The following is a 22,349-nucleotide window of genomic DNA, read 5'->3' on the forward strand; positions in this document are numbered from 1 at the left end:
CTGTTTGGAGGAGTTTTCCAAACAAGAGAGCGAGATATGTCGATTGTCGAGTTAGGTGAGTTTTGGTTCGAAATTGGGTATTTAAAACAATAGAAATGGGCCTGGTTCGACCGAGATGAACCGAAATCAAAACAAGCATCGAAATCTCACCGAGATAGCGAGAATTCGATCAAGATATGGTATATTTTATATATCGCCAAGCATCTCGTTGCAGTAGTCCACGAAACCGAGATAAAAGCGAGATCTCACTGAGATCTTGTACCATGTATGGAAGTAGAACTTTAAATAGCTATTTAATGTTATGCGCAACTTTTGACTCTTGATTGATTCCTCCAATAGATGGTTGCATCATAGTTAGAGCCTCATTTCATCTCCATCTCAAGCTTTTAGTTTGTTTTCTTTGATTTGTATTTGGTGGATGTAAAAGGTTAATTTCTCAGATGTTTGCTAATGGTTGAATATGATGATTACCACTTCTAGCTTCAGAAAATGTATGTCCAATTTTTTCAACTGAACTGCAAATTTATTTTAAAGTATAAAAATAGTTTCCCTTTCATAATTTTTTCAATTTGGTTTAAATTCAATCTAGTACACATTCCCTTCCTTAATTCCCATTCAATCCCTAGGCTTATAGCTGCTACATTGCATTTGAGACTACATTTTAAAGTTCTGGCCCAGTTTTGGATCATTATGCTTCTATGTTGGGCTCATATTCCACAAAGTAAATTAGCTGACGGCTGTCTCCTGGAAGTAGTTCGTACAATACCACAAATGTTTCATTATATGTAACATTTTAATCCTTTACCATCTGTACAATTCATTGTGTTGAACTTTTCAAGACATTATTGCTCTCCTATTGTGCAGCTACAAAATTAGGCGGAGGCTTCTATTAACCGGTACCCCGATACAAAATAGTTTGCAAGAGTTGTGGGCCCTGCTTAATTTTCTCCTCCCCACAATCTTTAATTCAGTTGAGAATTTCGAGGAGTGGTTTAATGCACCCTTTGCAGATCGATGTGATGTTACTCTTACAGATGAGGAAGAGCTATTGATTATTCGTCGTTTGCATCAGGTGGGTGTTGGCATGTTCTATAACTGTATCAAATTGTTTTCTTGATGTATTTTTTTGTTATAATCGTTTTCCCTCAATTCCCAGGTTATAAGGCCGTTCATATTGAGGAGGAAGAAAAGTGAGGTGGAGAAATTTCTTCCTGGGAAAACACAGGTCATATTAAAATGCGATTTGTCAGCTTGGCAGAAAGTATACTATCAACAGGTCACTGACTTGGGAAGAGTTGGGTTGGATACTGGTATGTATGTCTTTTTTCTTTTTGTTTGGGTTGCAGCTGTAAATTTGTGGAAATAGTTTTCTACTTAAAATGTCTATCCATGCTCTTAAAACTGGTACTTTAATTTTTTTTTTAAATTAAAATCTTTTTGGGCGGGCACATCCAAACAGTTTTCTGGATGGGCACAGCTAGTTTCCCACCTGGAAGGGTGATTTGACAATTCTGACCATCGGATAGACATAGTTAAACTTCAGACCCAAATTCAACCATTTACTCTTTCTCGTAGTGGCATACCCCCTGTGTATGTCCATGCATCACCTTGGCACTCTGCACCCTTTTGGTAGTCATGAATCTTTTGTTGCTTAATTTTGCCACTTGGCAGACTCCGTTTGGGCTAAAACTTGATATGTGAGCAGGGGACCTTGCGTTCTACAAGTCCACAAAATTTCAGCCCCATCTGATATCGCCATGTGGAAAAAAAATAGGTGCCTGTCCAGAAAACCTTTTGGACGAGTTCATTCAGAAAAAAAGATGACTAAGGTGCTGTTAAACTGTTAAACTAATCAGATATAGCATCACGTCTTCGATGTTAGTCCTAAATTGCCATCACATTTGCAGTCAAGAGAGTTTGGTCTTTGTTTTACATGAGTATCTTTTACAGTTAATGTCATTTCCCCCTTGTCCAGTCATTAGAAAGATGCTGTCTTCAGCCCTGAGAAAATGTGCAAGGACAAAGTTCAGTCTTTAATTGAATTGAACTTCTTTGTCATTCAGAATTTGTCTCATATCTCTCTGGAGCTATTATTTTTTAAGTTAATTTTCTGTCTCCTGCTCATTTAAGATGATTAATTCCTAGTACCTTTGCTCCATGATTCAATATTACTTTGGAAAAGAGAACGGAAATTATGACCTGTTTACTAAAAGACAAGAATCTGCAGGATCTGGGAAGTCCAAGAGTCTCCAGAACTTGTCAATGCAACTCAGAAAGTGTTGTAATCACCCATACCTCTTTGTGGGAGAATATAACGTTTGGCGCAAGGAGGAGATGGTCAGAGCATCTGGGAAATTTGAGCTGCTTGACCGCTTGCTCCCAAAACTCCAAAGAACAGGGCATAGAGTTTTGCTTTTCTCAACAATGACTCGTCTCATAGACATCCTTGAAATTTATTTGCAGCTGCATGATTATAAGTATCTTAGACTGGATGGTACAACAAAGACAGAAGAAAGAGGGACTCTACTAAAGCACTTCAATGCACCGGACTCACCTTTCTTCATGTTTCTTTTGAGCACTCGTGCTGGGGGCCTTGGTCTAAACTTACAAACCGCAGATACTGTTATAATATTTGATAGCGATTGGAACCCCCAAATGGACCAACAGGCAGAGGATCGGGCCCATCGTATAGGGCAGAAGAAGGAAGTGAGGGTCTTTGTGTTGGTTAGTGTTGGATCAATCGAAGAGGTTATCCTGGAACGCGCTAAACAGAAAATGGGCATTGATGCCAAGGTCATTCAGGCGGGTCTCTTCAATACAACCTCCACAGGTTTGTTATTATCTTTAATCCTCTATAGGGTGACTTGCTATAGTGATTTTGCATATTATTCTTGACATTATTTCATTCAGGAAGAGAATCAGAAGGTGGTGGTTTTGACTGGTCACTGGAGGATGCTTTATGGAAATTTCCCACACACACACACACACATCTTTCATCCTCTATAGGGTGACTTGCTATAGTGATTTTGCATGTGTGTGTGTGTGCATATCCAGGCCGTTGGATAATGGTGGACAGTCTGGATTTGCATTTGTCAAATTTCAGACTCAAATTCAGCCATGTACTTCCTGTGTATTGGCGTGCATCCCCATATATACTTGGTAAACTTTGTTTGGGTTGAAACTTGAGATGTGAGCAGGAGACATAGGGGTCTTCCTGTCCACAAAATTTGGGTCACATCCAAGCTTCCACTCGCAAATTTTTGGGCTGACCAGATAAGTTTAACTTGTCAGGCCAACCAGATATGCTTTGGGTGTCTATGCATGTGCAAAACAGCTCTCAACATGCCACCACTTCGGATGCAAAGGTTTTTTTTTTTTTTTTTAATGCCAGCATTGAGTGTCTTAACTTGTATCATTCCCCCCTTGAGTTAAATGGTAAAATTCGAAGAACAGATAATTTCATTTTCCAATTTCCAAGCAGTACAATAGAATAGGTGAGGTTGTGAGAATTTCTTGGAATTAATTTGTTTTATGGGTGTTTGACAATAACATAATTAGGATCCATACTATCAGATTTATAAGTATTTTTTATATGGAATCTGGATTATAGATCCTATTTAGTATGAACTAATATGTAATGAGAATTTTTTAAAGTATATCACCTGATAGGTAATAAACTAATGAGCCAAGTTTTTTAGTGTACCAGAGATCAATTTTAAATTTGAATTAAATCATACCTTGGATGCCTCCTGATAAGGATGGTGCTTAGAGGTTTACCCATGTTATTAGGCACATAAATTCTCTCATTTTAACAAAGGAACGGCTCGTTCCATTAGAAGCCAAGGACAAACTCTTTCCCTCTGATATATTAGCTTGTCTCTTTATGTTCGTATTTTCCACTTCTTAATGTTTTGTTTATGGTAAGAGAGGGTGAGTTCTTGCCTGGTTTTGGGCTTGTACTTTTTTTTATTCTTTCCAATAAAATTGCTGTTTTCATCCGGGAAAAAAATTGAATCAAATCATGAGCTGCGAAGGGTGAAAAAGGTTTCAATTGGGCTCAAATTGCATAGGTCATTAGGTTCTCGGAAAAGGGTTCTCAGAATACGAGTGGAAAAGTTTGAAATGAGACCTAAAAAAGTTATTAAAAAATAAAACAAAATTAAGGCAGTATAAATATTACATGTGATGCAGCTTTGCTCATACACCATTGCACTGCATGAAAGTTACCTCAGACGTTTGCCTTGGCAGTTATTAACAATGTACCAGCAATGAATTCCATTGAGCATGCAGTAGAGTTTTAAGTTATGGATCGTACATGGACGGTAGTTGGAGTCGGTGGCTCTCCTAGGGTGATCTTCGTAGTAGAAAATTGCAGCAAAAGGTAGCTGCAAATCACAATAGAAAACACTAAATAGAGTCTCTCAGAACAGTGCTGGAGAGATTGCAAGCACTGATTATGTGTGCTCTGATACCATGAAACAATACCAGAAACAAATAACTAGAACTAACAATGTTAAAAAAAGAAGAGAGAAGAAGAGAGGAAGAAGGGAGAGAAGAGACCTTTGCAAGGTAATAATGTAGAAGGGGCTCAGCTAAGAACCACTCTACAGTAGGATCGATAAACCCACAAATCCAAAATAGAAACGAGAGGCAGAATTAGAAAGTTTGTGAAATCAACCAAACCAGCCAAAGAAATTCACCCAGCTTTGGATCGAATGATGCTTGTATAGGATAGAAGCAATGCTGAAAGTTTCAATTGATTCTGATAGTTGAGCTGGAAGATATGACAGCAACTTCCAAAATAGAAAGTAATTCTCTGCAGACCAAACTAGCCACCAGTTTGGGCTCTAACTTGGATCAAGTGTAGGATCTATGGGAAGGAGGTTTTGCTGCAAGTTTGGTGAAGTTCTGATGGGTAGAAGTGAAGTTATGGTGGTTGAATGAAAATAGAAAGTTAACGAAAATAGAAGGTTTCAGCCTGTGGAATGGGGTGGAAGTGAGGATCGAGTGGAGGGAATGAATGGAGGATGGTGTGCTTCAAAACCCAGCAGGGTTAGTGGATGGAATGAGGAGTTATGGAATTAGAAACTAGCTGCCAAGGGGTTTTGCAGGGGTGCAGCAGCAGCAACAATTGAAGTGGAGGGATGTCTTCAATCTTCGGTTGGTGATCTCCAGTAGCAGCAACAGTCACAGGCATTGCAGGTTCACAGCAGCAGTCACCAACAGAACTCAAGCAGGGTAGGAAGAAGAAGATAGGAGAACAGAGGGATAAAGATGCTTCGGCTCTCTCAGCCAGGTTTCTAAACCCTTCAAGTCACAAACATCACTTGAGAAGGAAACATAATTTGCTGAAAGCAATTTTCATTCACTCATAAAATCGTGAGGAGAGGCATAGCAGCCTTACAATATAAAGACCATAGTTCGAAATTTCGTCTCGTCTCGCCATTTCAGGCTGGTTGAAATTTCGGCAAAATATGGTATTTGTTCTGCCCTATTTCGGCACTCCATCTCAGTGGGTTTTTGGCCATATTAAGGCCTGATACTTCATGTACACCCTTTTTTTTTTGGATGAATAAAAAATTCATTAACCAAAGGAAAGAAAAGGGGGGGGGGGGAGGGAACAACAAGCACGAGCCAAAGCCAAAACCAAAGCCTTGCCTAATCAAGACAAGGACAAACAAAAAAGGGGAAGATCCCCAACAAAAAGCACACTAAAGGGGAGACACCAGAACAAAAAACAACTAAAGCCAACGAAGCGAAGATATCTATCCAGGATCCATTGGCTCACAACAGAGAGCATGATCTCTGATAGTGGAGCTTAGGGGTGCAATCCTCTCCAGGCAGGCCAAGGAATAGGCAATGTAGGGACGATTCTTAGGAAAAGGAGGGGAGCTAGGGTTACGGCGGCGAAAAACTCAAAGGGATGGGGGGCAATAGATGGCCGAAAGTTTTGCAGATCAGACAGTGGGGCGGTGATCATTCATAGGAAACATTTTGCACAAAAGAGTGACCATCTTCTTCAACAACGGTGATGGTTGAAGGGAGAGCTTCATCTGCAGAAACTTCAACGCAAATACGGGCGAAAGTGAGCCTATCCTTCCTACTGGTTTTTGCATCTGAATGCAGGGGAGTACCAAGAACAGACCCGACCAAACTTAGGCCTTCGGAGCACCAATAATGGAAGGGTAGCCCAGGGAAGGAGATCCAGAGTGGGATAGAGGAGAGGTCAACACGCTGGAGCTGGATATGGCGAGTCCATTGGCGCAAAAAAATTGGTTTTCGACCCACCAGCCAAGGCCCTCCTTCCAGGACATGATTCTTATCCATGGAGTCGGAGAACTTGAAAATGAACAAACCATTACCTAACATGAATGTCTCGTTACTTATCAAAAAAAAAAAAAAAAAAAAACATGAATGTCTCGAAAGACCCTAGAGGTCTCCATTGCTTGGAAAGAGAGAGCTTTACAATGTGGAATGGTGGGCGGTTATCAATGAAGTGTCCAATGAGAGCATTTTCCCACAAGGAGGCTTCATCATCAAGGAGACCTGAAGAGCAGAGAGCAATCTTGGAGCCGTCGGCAAAGGAAGGGGAGACAAAGTGCAGAGGGAGACCGTCTGGAGAAGAAGAGGGAGCTGAACCGAAAAGGGACTTCCAAGCAGGGTAAAGAGGGGAGGTCAAAGGGGTGAGAGATGGCTGCGGAGGGTGGGAAGGGGAGGGAGGAGGAGAGGAGGACAATGAGACCTGGCCAGAGCCGGTCATGGAGGCCGGAGAAAGCAGGGGTCACATGACTCAAAGAAATTTCTCTCGGCAATCGTCAACGTCTCCTTAGAAAATTTTATTCATGTACACCCTTATTTAAGCTAAATAAACACATTTAAACCTTCATATTGCAAAAAATGAACTTATAGTGGTGTTTTGGGTTTGCACCCTTGATTGATAGTATACGGTAGGACCCTGATGTATAAATAGTTAAATACACGTTGTTTAAGTACTAAAAGACATAATAAGAAATTTAAACAAAGTAATGAAACAAAAATAAAGTCAAATGTGGCCTTTAGTTTAAACTCATAAAGTCATAAGTGCATAAGTTCATAACTCATAACTCATAAACTCCATAATAGTCAATAGTTCAATACTCAATACACAAAGTCACAACTCACAACTCACAACTCAAAAGACTCACAACTTTCATAAAACAAATCCTAGTAATAATTGCTATGCCTTCTTGGATCGACCCCACTTATGCTCCGCTGGAGTTGACGTCCATTGCTCTCTGTCTGAAGGATATACGTGGACCACGGTATAGTTTGGGTGAAGAAACGAGTGTAGTCATCCACAATTGCCATGTAAATGTTGTCATCAACATATTGGAGGTAACCTATCCTAGGATATGGGTTACCAATCTGTGAAGAAGAACCATGACTACTCACTGATCCAGTATGATGTGATGTCGGCGCTGGCAACATGTACGGCTGGTGCGTTGGGTAGCTAGGGTATGCAAAGATGTCGTCCACAAAAGATGATCCAGTATGTCCTTTGGACTAGGACTAGGACTGGGAGTCATAGTCCCCTACCCCAACGAACTACTCATATCCATATGAATGTGATGCACTATAATCCGATGACGATGGAGTGGTACATGCATCAAAAGATGGGGCATGCCAATGCCCACTCGATCCTCCCTCCCTATCATCCATACTCAGTCCGCCAGCAAAGCTAGATAAGTCATCAATATCCATATAATCAGCCTGTGTTTGTCGACCCCTACGCTTCCTGGTGTATGATATGGGGGCTTGTGAGGGTGCGGGTGCGGGCTCAGGTGCACCGTGGTTCGTATCTTGTGTGGCGTGATCAAATTGTGTTTCTCCGGTGAATCGGACTAGCTCTACAGGCACCATCTGCTCGTCTACCACATGATGCTCTCACATTCCATCAAATGCTTCACCACCACCACCACCACTACCATCATCATCACTGCCATCATTATTACCATCACCATTACCATCACCTCCATCAGTTCCAGTTCCACCAGTATGAGTAGTCGGTGAAGATCTGCCAGTCTGAGTCTGAGTCTGAGTCTGATTCCTACCAGAATACCTGAGGACCTGGACCAGTCATCATCCTCATCAGCATTGCCACCTGTGGGCTGGAATGATATGGGTGATGCTTCCCGTGCGTGTATCTGACCCTCGTCAGCCATATATTCATCCACATCAACACCCATCTGGGAAGCTATCATGGGGTTTGCCCTACCTCCCTCTTGATCCAACACCAGCTTACCTCTATCCCTCACCCAATCCACAATAGGGTCCTCATCATCTGAGTCAACTTGAAAAATGGTAGCGAGGTCAATAGTGCCCCTTTGCCCCTCATGTCCCATGTGTATGTGTTGTAACTTCAGCCTCAAGTTATAGTGCACATACACTAAGTCAGATAGACGTTGGAACCCAATCTGTTTTGCCTCTTGGAGTGGATGAGCAAAAATGTACTCCAGTTCCTCTCACAGCCAGATGCGGAACATGTTTGGGCAAGGACCTTGATTGTTATTCTCCTTAAATTCTCAGCCAATTCCCCATACAACACCCACCATTCAGCTTCATTACAGTTTACAACAAAAAAAGACGTTTCAAACTTTTCACAAGTTTTAACTTTCAATACATATGTAATTTAAAAGAATAAGATATTGAATTGAGTACCAGCATCACCGTGTTCTCTGCCTTGTACTGCAGCATAGGTTCCAAAACTCCCCAATGCATCCCTAAAACTCTTCATCTATACCCATTTGGAAAATTTTTAAAATTAGTAATGACTCATTACTAATTAGTAATTACTAATTACTAATTATATTCCAAATGAATTATACGACTCACCTCAGTGTTGCATATAGCTTGTAGTTTACCATCTGGCTCCAACTCTTTTGCTACTTGTTTCACAACATCAATAAGTTGAGTATCCAACCCAAGCCTATTATTATATTGATACTTGGGGTTCAAGTAGTATGCTGAAAATTAACATATAGAAATGAGATATTGTCAAATGCATAGGTAATTAATAATATTACTAAGGTATGAATTAGTTACATAAACAAAATTACTCACCAACCTTATGCGGTGGATGCATAAGTTGATTCTCTTAGCGATTATAGATAATATCCAAGAATGCTTGCTACTACAAGGAGCCACATTGTAGACGCTATCCTTCATCAAGTCAATGACAGCATATAGGACTGGTATGGTGGGGCCCTTGAAAGCAGAGTTATAACCACTGGCTCCAAAACTTTCACCACTTTGCCTAGCTTTGTCTAGAATTCCTCCGAGGACATGGTTGTCTGTGCTTCCCTCCCACTTTTGGTATTAGAACCTTTCCATCTAAACCATTCCTCAGAAGTAAACATAGATCATAGCCTGGCCTTCTTCGTCTCAAAGCTTTTTAGGGCAATGTAGTTTTTGGCGAACCTAGTGATGCCCGACCTCACCAAGTCACCCCCACATTTTTCCCTCAATAGATTTAGTACAAAGGAGTGGTTGTATACAAAGTTGGTGACTTGTCTTACACTTTCCACCACAGCCTTCACCAACTTTAACTTCCCCATATCTTCAGTATTAGATCAATGCAATGGGCCGCACAAGGAGTCCAAAAGATTCGATACATACTGTTATTCATCATTTTCTCACTAGCTTTCTTGAAGTTGCTTCCATTATCCGTTACAATATGGATAATGTTCTCTACTCCTACCTCTTTAACCACTTCCTTCAACAATCTATAAATGTATTTTGCATCCTTTATCTCTTTGGATGCATCCACAGATTTGAGGAAAACTGTCCTCCCATCACAATAGACCATAAAATTGATGATGGACTTGCTTGTAGGCCCAGTCCAACCATCTGCCATTATAGTCACCCCATATGTCTCCCACATAGTCCTCATTTGATCAATGTACTCCTCAATCTCAGCCTTCTATTGCGGTAAATAAACATTCATTACCTCATATGGGGTGGGTCCCTTAAACCCTGGGCCAGCCTCTGCAATTGTATCAATCATGGTCTCATAATGGGGGCCTTGTGCAGTGTTTGCTGGGATGGTTTGGTATAGCATCCACTTAGCTATTGACTCTTTCACTAATCCCTTTATATTCTTCCATGCTCTTTTAATTTTGGGTTGAGTGCTTCCTTTCTTCTTATGTAGTTTAGGATCTAATGGTGGTGGTGGTACTAGTACTGCTAGAGGTGTTGGAGCTGCCTTCATACTTTGTGATCTTTTAAAAGGATTAAACAACCCACCAGTTCTAGACCCTCCACTACCACCTCCTCCACTACCCCCACTCTTTGTCTCTGTTGATAATCTCGAAAACTAACTTTACTCTTGGAAACAGACCATTGAAAGTCCTTAGCCTCCTATGGTGTTTGTATATCAACAGGCACATAGATGGGGTCATCACTGTCATCATCATCATCATCATGGTATTCTCCTTCTCCTTCATTGAACTCCTCACTGCCTCCTCAAGTTGTTCCCTTACCCTCTGCTTGTAAGGCTTCCTCTTCATCTTTCCCCTCAAACTTTCACCAACTTCCCTATCTACTTTAGTAGGGACCATATGGCATGCTACATCTTTTATATTTTTTCATGATTTTTCAAACCAAAACCTCATATTTTTCCTATTCATTTCATTTTTTTTTGAATTTTTAATATTTTTCTTAATTTCTGAAAAATAAAATTAATTATTTATGGCAGAAAAATATTTTTGACACCGTGAAGCCGTAGATCAGCCATTGGTGTCTAACATATATTTAATTGATCCCCATCCAATTTATATTACCCCTAATTTTTTTTATTTTTGTTGTAGGAAAATCAATTTTTTAAATCAGAAAATTAAAAAAATAAAATACGTATGGGAAAAAAATTTCGACACCTTGAGGTTGTAGATCGGCCTCCGGTGTCTAACATGTAATAATATCATCATCATCCAATAAGTATTGAACATAGTATTTTCAAAAAAATAGTTTTAGAGAGAAAAATTACCTTAAACAATGAAAAAGCCTTCACAAATGTGCTAGGAGTGTTTCCACTGACGATCCGTCGAAAATGATGAAGAACAAGTGTTTCCCCCACAAAGAATGGCTTGGAAGACAAAAAAAAAAAAAGAAGCAACAAAAGCACTCTCTACATGGTCTCGGTCGAAATTTTGACCGAGACCAGCGAGATGTTGCTTTTATACTTAAGTTTAAAGAATCACATGCATAGGAATGTAGCAGTTTCGGCGATATTTCAGTGACATGCCGAAATATACCTAAATTTCGACGAAATTTGAACATTTTTCATTTCGGAAGCCCATCTCGTCTCGGTAGTGTCGAAATTTATGAAATTTGCCGAAATTTCGGCGATGTATCGCGAAATTTTGAACCATGATAAAGGGGGCTATACTTGCACCTCAAGTAAGAAGAGAAATAGAAACTTAACATAATAAGTTGCAACATAAAAATAGAAACTACTCTAATTAACTAGGACTGAAATAAAAAAGAAACATAATAAAATCTTCTTAAGTCTTCAAATCTCCTTGTGGGACCCACTTGGATGACTTATAAGTTGCAGCCAAAATCTCCAGCCTGTGGTCCCCATCAATTCAACAGAATGACAAAATTGCCCCTCACTTAAGGACTTACATCACTAATTGTTAACAAAACAATTAGGATTGTAATACTTGAATGATCTAATCGATCAGACAAGCTCTCTATTTATAATAAAGAGAAAAATACAAAGGGGATAGAATTACCCCTATACTAGCCAACTCTATAAGAGGAGCAGGCAATACATAATGAAATAATAAATTACCAACCTAAAAAGACCAGAATACCCCCACAGTAACGGTATTCTGGTATACATAATTCAACACTCCCCCTCAAGTTGGAGCATATATGTCAAACATGCCCAACTTGACCAAAATAGGATGAAACACTTTCCTTGATAATCCCTTTGTGAAAATATCAGCTAGCTGATTTGCAGACTTCACAAAAGGAACACAAATCACCCCTGTTCAACTTTTCCTTGATGAAATGCCTGTCAACCTCAACATGTTTAGTGCGATCATGTTGTATTGGATTATGAGCAATGCTATTTGCAGCCTTGTTGTCATAATACAACCTCATAGGAAAATTAACAGGAACACCAAGATCTTGTAGTAAACCCTTGAGCCATAACAACTCACATATGCCTTGTGCCATAACACGAAACTCAGCCTTAGCATTAGAACAAGCTACCATATTCTGCTTCTTGCTACGCCAAAGTTACAAGATTTCCACCCACAAAAGTGCAGTACCCAGAGATAGACTTACGGTCAGGAGAACCAGCCCAATCAACATCAGTATAGACCTCTATCTGTAGGTGATCATGAGGAGACAACAAAATGCCTTTTCCCGAGGCTGACTTCAAGTAGTGGAGAATGCGAAGAATAGGGATCATGAATGAACTGACTCACAATACTTATTGCAATAGCAATGTCTGGATAGGTATGTGAGAGATAAATCAGCTTCCCTACCAACCTTTGGTACCGGTCCTTCTCAACAGGTTCACCCTCCTTTCTTGAAGCCTGACATTAGCATCCATAGGAGTATCAGAAGGGTGGCACTCTATCAGACCCGTTTCAGATAACAAATCTAGGATGTACTTTCGTTGGGAGAGAAATATGCCTTTTGAAGATCTGGCAACTTCAATTCCAAGAAAATACATCAACTTTCCCAAATCTTTGATCTCAAACTCTTCACCAAGAAAATCCTTCAGATTACTAATCTCATCACCATCATTTCCGGTAACAACAATGTCGTCAACATAGACTATGAGAATAGTGACCTTCTGACCAGCCCTCTTTATAAAGAGAGGATGATTAGCATTGCTCTGCCTATAGCCTACAGAAATCATAGCCTTGTGAAACCTCCCAAACCAAGCACGCGGTGACTGCTTTAGCCCATAAAGTGCACGTTTCAACTTGCATACTTTGCCTTGGGTTTTGTCAGAAGAGAACCTTGGTGGAATATCCATATATACCTTCTCATCCAGTTCTCCATTGAGAAAGGCATTCTTCACATCTAGCTGTTGAAGATCCCATCCCAAATTCACGGCACATGACAATAAAACTCTGACAGTATTTAGCTTTGCAACAGGTGCAAAGGTCTCTTGAGAGTCAATCCCGTATGTTTGGGTGAACCCCTTTACCACAAGACGAGCCTTATATCTATCCACAGAGCCAAGCACCTTCTGTTTCATCATAAACACCCACTTACATCCAATTGGTCGTTTCTTTGAAGGAAGAACAACAAACTCCCATGTATTATTCTTCTTTAAGGCTGCCATTTTTTCCATTATTGCTGCCTTCCACTTTCCATCTGTAAGAGCTTCCTGCCAAGTGTGAGGAATACGCACAGAAGAAAGAGAAGAAACAAAGGCACAGAAAGATGGAGAAAGAGAGGCATATGAAACTACATGAGAAATAGGATGCTGAGTACAAGTCCTAGTACCTTTGCGAAGGGCAATAGGTAACTCAGGAGAAGGAATCTTACCAGATGAAAGAGTAGGCTCTGGATCCGGGGTTGGCAACCGAATGGGTACTGGTGCCAAAGTACTAAAACTCAGAACTGGACCTTGGGAAAACCCGAGATCTCGGTCAAGTTGGTGCATTTCTTTTTTCAACTTGAAACCTGGTTTCGGTGGGTTTTAGACCTAGTTTGGGTCAGAAACTTGGTACTTAGCCAATTTTAGGCCATTTAAATACAATGGCACTATCAGATTTTGCAAATACAAAATCCAAATAGGAGTTTCACTTAGTGGGAAACCAGGACAGATACTTATTTATGCCTAATATCTTATAAGTAAATGTTTGAATCCAATAAGCAGATACCCCCTATTGGAATCCAATAAAAATAGTTAAAAAAATCAAATTCCAAAAGGAAAAAAAAAGTCAACCCCCCTATTCAAGAACAAAAACTGGATTTTCGACGGTAGCTGCAATTTTCAACTTTCTAATGTTGGGGTTTTTCTCAAAATCTAAAAAGTTCCATAAATCTTAATATGGTAAAACATTGCTAAAAACCAAAAGTGCGGTAAAATATTCATTTGTTTTGATGTCCAAAAAATATTTTCATTCAAAGCAATTTTGACAGCATTCGCGCACCCCAAATTAAGTTTGACCGGTACATAACTCCTTCAATATAAATCAGATTTAAGCAATCTTGGACTTGTTGGAAAGACTTTGATGAGAGCTCAGGGTCGAAGGTGGCTTCGCTTAGTACATAAGCTGATAAGACCTGCGGCATATACAGTAGAGCGCATGCGAAAAAGGAGTTTATTAAGTAGACAACAAAAAGGAAATTGCCTCCTTTGAGACAAACAAACCACTCCTTCACTATTTCAGAGCGGCTCCGCTCAATCAATGCTACAACATTTGAAATCAAGAGAAGAATCAAGCAACGGAAAAGCGCTAGTTGATCTACGAGCACCCTTGCTTCTTTGGTCTATGATCAGCTCATAAACCTATTTTCCAACAAGTCCAAGATTGCTTAAATCTGATTTATATTAAAGGAGTTATGTACCGGTCAAACTTAATTTGGTGGGTGCGAGTACTCTCAAAATCGCTCTGAATGAAAATATTTTTTTGGACATCAAAACAAATGAATATTTTATTGCACTTTTGGTTTTTAGCAATGTTTTACCATATTAAGATTTATGGAATTTTTAGATTTGGAGAAAAAACCTCAGCATTAGAAAGTTGAAAATTGCACCTACCGCCGAAAATCCAATTTTTGTTCTTGAACTGGGGGGTTGAATTTTTTTTCCTTTTGAATTTAATTTTTTTTTACTATTTTTATTGGATTCAAATAGGAGGTATTTGCTTATTTATGACTAATATCTTAAGTAAATGAAATACAAATACACTTTTAGAACTCGTATGAGATCTCGCTGGTTTTAGAACCTTGACTGGTGCTATAGTGGTTTGAAGCTGCTTATGTCTGGTACGGCTCTTAGTATAGACCTTCATAGTAGAATCATTAATCCTCCTCTGAAATGCACTAATGGTTTTCTGAATAGGAGTTTGGTCCCCTTGAATTGGAATGTCATTATGAGTCTGCTCCCCCTGGACTTGATTGTCATTATTATCTATCTCTATGGTCTCCCCCTGTATGGGATCCAGAGTGGGAAGAACCGGAGAAGACTCATCATGAATATACTTAAGGGGGGCTTCTTAGGGCAGCTCTAAAGTGATGCAGATTCATCACCCAAACAAGGCTTCTTTTATTAGGAATAAGTCTAGGATTGGGATATATATATGTTGGGCCTTTGATCCCAAGGGTTTTCTATGTAATAGGCCACTTTAATAAGGCTAAACTAGGGGTATATAAGTTGCATACTGGATTAGCCCAATACTTAGTTTATTTTTATGTTTTTAATTGAACCGATTCAAATTGGTTGCATCCAATTGGTTCAATTTAAGTGATCATGTGACTAGGTTAAGTGGTCATGTGATGTAAGTTGGGCTGGATTAGGACTCTATAAGTCCAGCCATGTTTTGAGTCTATTTCCTTTAGTATTTCAGTTTCCTAGTCAGTTTAAGTTACCCAATAGGTTGGGGATAGGGTTAGGCCTTTCCTTTTTAGTGTCTAAGTCTATTTTTGAGTCTTCTATGTAAGTTTGTAAGGGAGGGCAGCATTGAATACGAATTTTGATTAATAAAAACTCAGCTTTATGCTTACTGCCTTTGTTGCTGCTGTTGCTCCTTGTGAGTGTGCATCCTTGTGGATCTCAAGGTGGAAAGGGATCGGGGGACTCCGGTTGACTCCTTACGCAGTGACAACTGGGAGGATCTCTCACTGAAGGTGGTTCCATCCTTCTTTGTTCAAGCTGTTTTCAGTGGATTCCTGCTGTAAGTTTGAATTTTTAAATTCTGTTTTCATTCCTTTACCTTCCCCCCAATCGATCCCCCTTTATTTTTATTTGATTTTCCCCATAAACCCTAATTTGACATCGTCTATGTGAAACCCTAGAACCTGTCCAGCCTTCATCCTACATCTGTTTTTCACCAAAATCAGATCACAGCCTCCCCATACCAATCCCTCCACTCGACCAGACCTGCAGCCCATTCTGATCAGTCCAAACCCTAGTTTCAGCCTAGATTCTAAACCCTAACCCTAAAAATTCTGGAAATTGAATTTTGTTTCAAAACTTCTTAAAATCTGTTTTAATAGCTTCCCCAAAGCCTGCCTATTAAAATCAGATATACATTACTCCATTCCCCCATACCTAACCCTAGAATTTAACCTAAAAACCCTAATTCTGCCCAATCAAACCAGCAGCCTTTTTTTAGATCCTATTGCTTGGCCTCTAGTGGGATTTTCTCCTATCTAGAGCTACATTAAGTGGTATCAGAGCTATGGCTGAGGGAAGCTCCAAGCAAGCCTCGAAAGACCCACCTCCCTTCGTTTTCAAGAACCGAGTTCGTCTACCCAATGGGAGCACAACCATATTAATTGTTGATGAGAGGCGACGTAACAACATTATTTCACAATCCGTAGTGGATATGTTGTCCCAATCAGGAGAGATTTGCATCATGCCTACAGGTCAAGTCTTTGTTGAATTTGAGTATTCCTCATACTCTGATGGTGGTTGGTGTAAGTGGGTACCATCTCCGAGGAGCGTTATTGCAATAGGTTGTAATTGGTTGGACGAGCGACAAGGTTGGATTGAACCTGAAAACAACTCGTGTGTCCTACCTGATCAACACCGTCTATACCATTTGTTTACTCTAAAAGGGTTACAACCAAAGGTGACCACATCGACTGTACAACCATAGGGACTGCCGAACATGTCAACTCAAACGCAAGTGGCATCAACTGTGTTTGAAGTTTCACCAATGGCGGATGTACCAACAGAAGATTCTGCTAAGGCAGTTTGTGTTGAAGAGATTCAAGAACCGATAGCTAAAGAAATTCAAATAGACCAAGCTGCACCAGTAGTTGAGATCATAATTGAGAAGCTAGGCCATCAAATTGATGTGGAGGTGCAAAACACAATGGTAGAAGAAACTACTGAAAAGGTCTACACTGAAGAGAGCAAAGTAGACAAGGCTGAGGACATGGAAGATGAAGTGGGGGTTGAGAATACTCCACAAGAAATCATCGACATCTAAGATACTGTTCTTGAAGAGGTCGAGCACATAGAGTTTGTTATGCCACTATGGTTCTCTGAAGAGAAAGCTCCACGCCTTGAAGACTTTATTCCTAATATTCTTGCCTCACCAGAGTTCTATTTGGGAGTGGTCAAAGCTGCTACTCACAAGTTGTTTCCCCCTCATCACTTTCCAAGCTGGGGAGAGGTGATGCAGATTCATCACCCAAACTGGGCTTCTTTTATTAGGAATAAGTCTAGGATTGGGATATATATATGTTGGGCCTTTGATCCCAAGGGTTTTCTATGTAATAGGCCACTTTAATGAGCCTAAACTAGGGGTATATAGGTTGCATAGGGGATTAGCCCAATACTTATTTTATTTTTATGTTTTTAATTGAACCGGTTCAAATTGGTTACATCCAATTGGTTCAATTTAAGTGATCATGTGACTTGGTTAAGCGGTCATGTGACAACTTAAGTGGTCATGTGATGTAAGTTGGGCTGGATTAGGACTCTATAAGTCCAGCCATGTTTTGAGTCTATTTCCTTTAGTATTTCAGTTTCCTAGTCAGTTTAAGTTACCTAATAGGTTAGGGATAGGGTTAGGCCTTTCCTTTTTAGTGTCTAAGTCTATTTTTTAGTCTTCTATGTAAGTTTGTAAGGAGGCCAGCATTGAATACGAATTTTGATTAATAAAAACTCAGCTTTATGCTTGCTGCCTTTGTTGCTGTTGTTGCTCCTTGTGAGTGTGCATCCTTGTGGATCTCAAGGTGGAAAGGGATCGGTGGACTCCAGTTGACTCCTTACTCCGTGACAGCTGGGAGGATCTCTCACTGAAGATTGTTCCGTCCTTTGTTCAAGCTGCTGCCGGTGGGTTCCTATTGTAAGTTTGAATTTTTAAATTTTGTTTTCATTCCTTTTCCTTCCCCCCAATCGATCCCCCTGTATTTTATTTGATTTTCCTCATAAACCCTAATCTGACATCGTCTCTGTGAAACCCTAGAACCTGTCCAGCCTTCATCCTACATCTGTTTTTCACCAAAATCAGATCACAGCCTCCCCATACCAATCCCTCCACTCGACCAGACCTGCAGCCCATTCTGATTAGTCCAAACCCTAGTTTCAGCCTAGATTCTAAACCCTAAAACCCAAACCCTAACCCTAAAAATTCTGGAAATTGAATTTTGTTTCAAAACTTGTTAAAATCTGTTTTAATAGCTTCCCCAAAACCGGCCTATTAAAATCAGATATACATTACCCCATTCCCCCATTCCTGACCCTAGAATTTAACCTAAAAACCTTAATTCTGCCCAATCAAACCAGCAGCCTTTTTTTAGATCCTATTGCTTGGCCTCTAGTGGGGATTTTCTCCTATCTAGAGCTACATTATAAAGGTTGCACATCTTCACTATGATTCTTCCCCTGAAGATGTGGGGAAGGATAATAGAAAAGATGTTCATAAAAGACAACATCCATACTAACCATAGTATGCCGGGTAGGAAGATGATAGCATTTGTACCCCTTTGGGTAGCAGAATAACCCAAAAAAATACAATGGAGCCCACGAGGCTCAAGTTTACCAGGGGATCTAGTATCCCAGGCATAACAAACACTGACAAACACCTTAGGGTGAACAACAAAGGAGGAGGAGCCATGTAGCAGCTCACAAGGGGTACGAGAGTCAGGGACACGAGTAGGCATCCGATTAATAAGGTATGTAGCAGTAAGGACATCATTCCCCCAATATTGGGAGGGGACATAACGAGCAAATAGAAGAGCACACGCCACCTCTAGAAGGTGATGATTTTTTCTTTCAACCACACCATTTTGGGTTGGGGTATCAACACAACTAGTTTGGTGTAGGATCCCATGGGCAGCAAGGTAGGATTGGAACTGACCTTCCATATATTCCTTGCCTTTATCACTTCTCAAGACTTTGGGAGTGGCATTAAACTGGGTCTTAACCATTTTATGGAAATGCTGAAACAAGAAAAAACTTCACTTTTAGAGTGCATCAGGTAAACCCAGGTGGTCCTAGAGTAACAGTCAATAAACGAGACAAACCAACGTTGACTTGAGAGAGAAGCTTTATGACTAGGGCCCCACACATCAGTATGAACCAAATGAAATAAGGAAGAACTTCGTTTATTAGAAATAGAATAGGTAGAACGTGTCTGTTTGGCCAAAACACAAGCCTCACAAAAAAAATTCTTCCTTATTACAAATTTTAACCAATGTTGGAAATAAAGTAAATAAAGTGCCTAAAGGTGGGTGACCTAATCGAAAATGCCACTGAAGCAGCTCAGAAGAGAATGAGGAACTCTGATATAATTGAGAAGGTAGAGAATTTTGTGGAGAAGCACCATCATCGAGTAATTACAATCCACCATGCTCTACCACATCCAATCGCCTTCTCTGTTGCCAGGTCTTGAAAAACACAATGGGTTGGAAAAAAAAGTGACTTTGCAATTCAGATCTTTAGTAAGACTACTAATGGAAAGAAGGTTAGTAGTAAAATTAGGAATATACAAAACCAAAGATAAGGAAATAGAAGGAGAGAAACTAATGGAACCATTTCCAGAAACAAATGAAAGAGAACCATCAGCTACCCGGACTTTATCCTTTCCAAAAGTAGGATAATATTTATGAAAAAAACTAAAAGAACCTGTCATATAATCAGTGGCACCGGAGTCTATAATCCACGGAGTGGAGATAACCTAAGCACAATGACCACCAAATGAAATACCTGAGTGGGCAAAGTTAGAACCTGAAGTAGTAGAAGAATTGGCAGGAAGAGATGTAGTAGAGGCAGCGAAAGTCTGTAACATGTGCCTGAAAGCCTGTAATTCCTCCTGGGAGAGACTAGTGTCAGTAGTAGAAGTTGTAGCCACACATTCAGTGCGATTAGCCTTGTTTGTAGTTTTGCCTCGACCACGCTTGGCCTCAAAGTCAGTAGGTTTCCCATGTAATTTCCAGCAATTAGCCTTAGTGTGATAGGGTTTGTTGCAATGTTCACACTTTACAGGCTCCTTTGCCGAAACATTGCCCTCAGATATAGAAATAGGGTTGAAACCAGCAACTTGTAAAGCTGATCTCTCAACCGTAGGAGTGAACAACATAGCAGCCCGACAGGTCTCCTTAGTGTGAACAAAAGCAAAAGACTGCTCCAATGTTGGAAAAGGAACCCGACTAAGAACTTGCACACGAATTGGATCTTATTCAGCATTGAGACCAGCTAAGAAATCATAAACACGAATCTGGTCCACATATTTTCATAGGCAGCAATGTCCGCAGCGGAAGAAGGCTGGAAAATAGAGTAATGATCCAATTGTTGCATAAGTTCCTGAGGGCAGCATAATATTTAGATACAGATAACTCCTTCTGTGTAGTGGCATGGAGTGTCTTACAGATCTCATATACTTAAGCATCATTCCCCATTTGTCCATAGGTTTCCTTGGCAGCAGTCCATATTTGTGTGGCTGTCTCAAGTAGGAGATACTGACTAGAAAGGTCAAGTTGCATAGAATTCAATAATAATGACATAACCATAGCATCATTAGCAGTCCATCGATCCTGAAGGGGACCTTCATCAAGTGGCTGTTTAGAGGTACCAGTAAAATGGCCAGTAAGTCCTCTTCCAGCCACAGTCAAAGAGAGAGATCTGGCCCACATTAAGTAATTGGTACCATCAAGTTTAATAGAAGCAGCATAAGGAAGGTACTTAGTCCTTGACTGACCATCACTTCCAGAGGTAGTTGTGGTAAGATCAGACATAATGAGAAGATCAAGTTACCAAATCCGCAAAGGTTAATGCAGCCAGCCAAGCAAATAACCAAAAAAATAGATTGATATGGGCAGAATCGATAAAAAATTAGGGAACTTGATATCTTCAAAAATCTTCAACAGAAGGGGCTGTAATTAAGGTTGAGTGCACCAATAGGATAGCGAAGGCGTCCATCAAAAAAATCTCCTCAATCAGATGGCTGAAACCCTGACAATTGAGATCGATATAGGGGAAAAGGCTGTAACTTGTGAGGTCTTCAATTGTTGATGAAGTAACTTGATAGATGTTGTCTGAAGCCTGCTAGTGGAGCTCCAAAGTGAACAATCAATCTCCCAAACTGATAAAGGATTGATTTTCAAAAATAGCAGGAGTACAAAAAAATCGTATAAGAGGGGAGGCAGCAGCTATCGAAAAAATATTTAGATAATCTATGGTGAGGTGGGATGGAGGGCAGCATCTAGATCATAATATGATCACCTCATTAGTGGTGCCCTTGAAGGATGGAGAGAAGAAGAAGAGAGATCGAGAAAGAGTGAAAGGAAGGAGAAAGTGATGGAAAAAAGTGTCTGTATAACCTAGATCAGAGAACCTGGCTCTGATGCCATGTTAACAAAACAATTTGGATTGTAATGCTTGAATGATCTAATCGATCAGACAAGCTCTCTATTTATAATAAGGAGAACAATACAAAGGGACAGAATTACCCCTACACTAGCCGACTCTATAAGAGGAGCAGGCAATACATAATGAAATAATAAATAACCAACCCAAAAGGACCAGAATACCCCCACGGTATTCTGGTGTACATAATTCAACACTAATAATACTTAAAACAATTCTTTAAGGAATATTCTCACCATGCAAAAAATAAGGGGCTGTGACGTTCACATGAGCAGTAACGTGAACAGTGTTTTGGCCTCTTTTTCTTCATGTTTTGTCTTACATCAGGTAGAGTAACAGTCCATAACCTGCAGTAGTCATCTCCCCATTGTTTATATAGGTAACCAGTTATAATACTGCAATGACTACAAGACTCTTCAGTCCTTTTGGTAGTAGAAGACTAATTAACCTCAACAATACCTACTAGAACAATCCATATCAGAATAGGACTCTCTTGACTGAGTATTAAATGCAGATCTGATGGGAGATAACAGTGTTGATACTTTTAACAGGTTCAGATATCTCTATTCAATAGCAAGTAATGAGTAATGATCAAATCAGATCTCTTGACCACAGAACTTGAACACAACAGTAACAAAATCGATACTTAATTTGTAAGCTACTGATCATGCTGGAACTCTAATGATCTAAAACCAGACTCCAATTCTGAAACAGTAGGGTGGTCAGATTGACCTTCGATTAACAAATTTGAGGGCAGAGTTGTGATCTCAGATCTATAACTTCAGGAATCTAT

At 40.0% G+C, this 22,349-nt stretch overlaps 1 protein-coding gene across 1 annotated transcript in view; it reads left to right on the forward strand.

The window, feature by feature from the left end:
- The window catches only part of LOC122648958 (probable ATP-dependent DNA helicase CHR12), a 35,724-nt gene that overhangs the window by 11,264 nt on the left and 2,111 nt on the right, over nt 1–22,349 (forward strand). Inside the window, exons 4-6 of the mRNA XM_043842292.1 lie at nt 865–1,072; nt 1,157–1,310; nt 2,228–2,830. Of these exons, the coding sequence (XP_043698227.1) occupies nt 865–1,072; nt 1,157–1,310; nt 2,228–2,830 (965 nt within the window). The remainder of the gene's footprint in view (nt 1–864; nt 1,073–1,156; nt 1,311–2,227; nt 2,831–22,349) is intronic.

This window comes from Telopea speciosissima, chromosome 1 (genome assembly GCF_018873765.1).
Source record: "Telopea speciosissima isolate NSW1024214 ecotype Mountain lineage chromosome 1, Tspe_v1, whole genome shotgun sequence".
Taxonomy (NCBI): domain Eukaryota; kingdom Viridiplantae; phylum Streptophyta; class Magnoliopsida; order Proteales; family Proteaceae; genus Telopea; species Telopea speciosissima.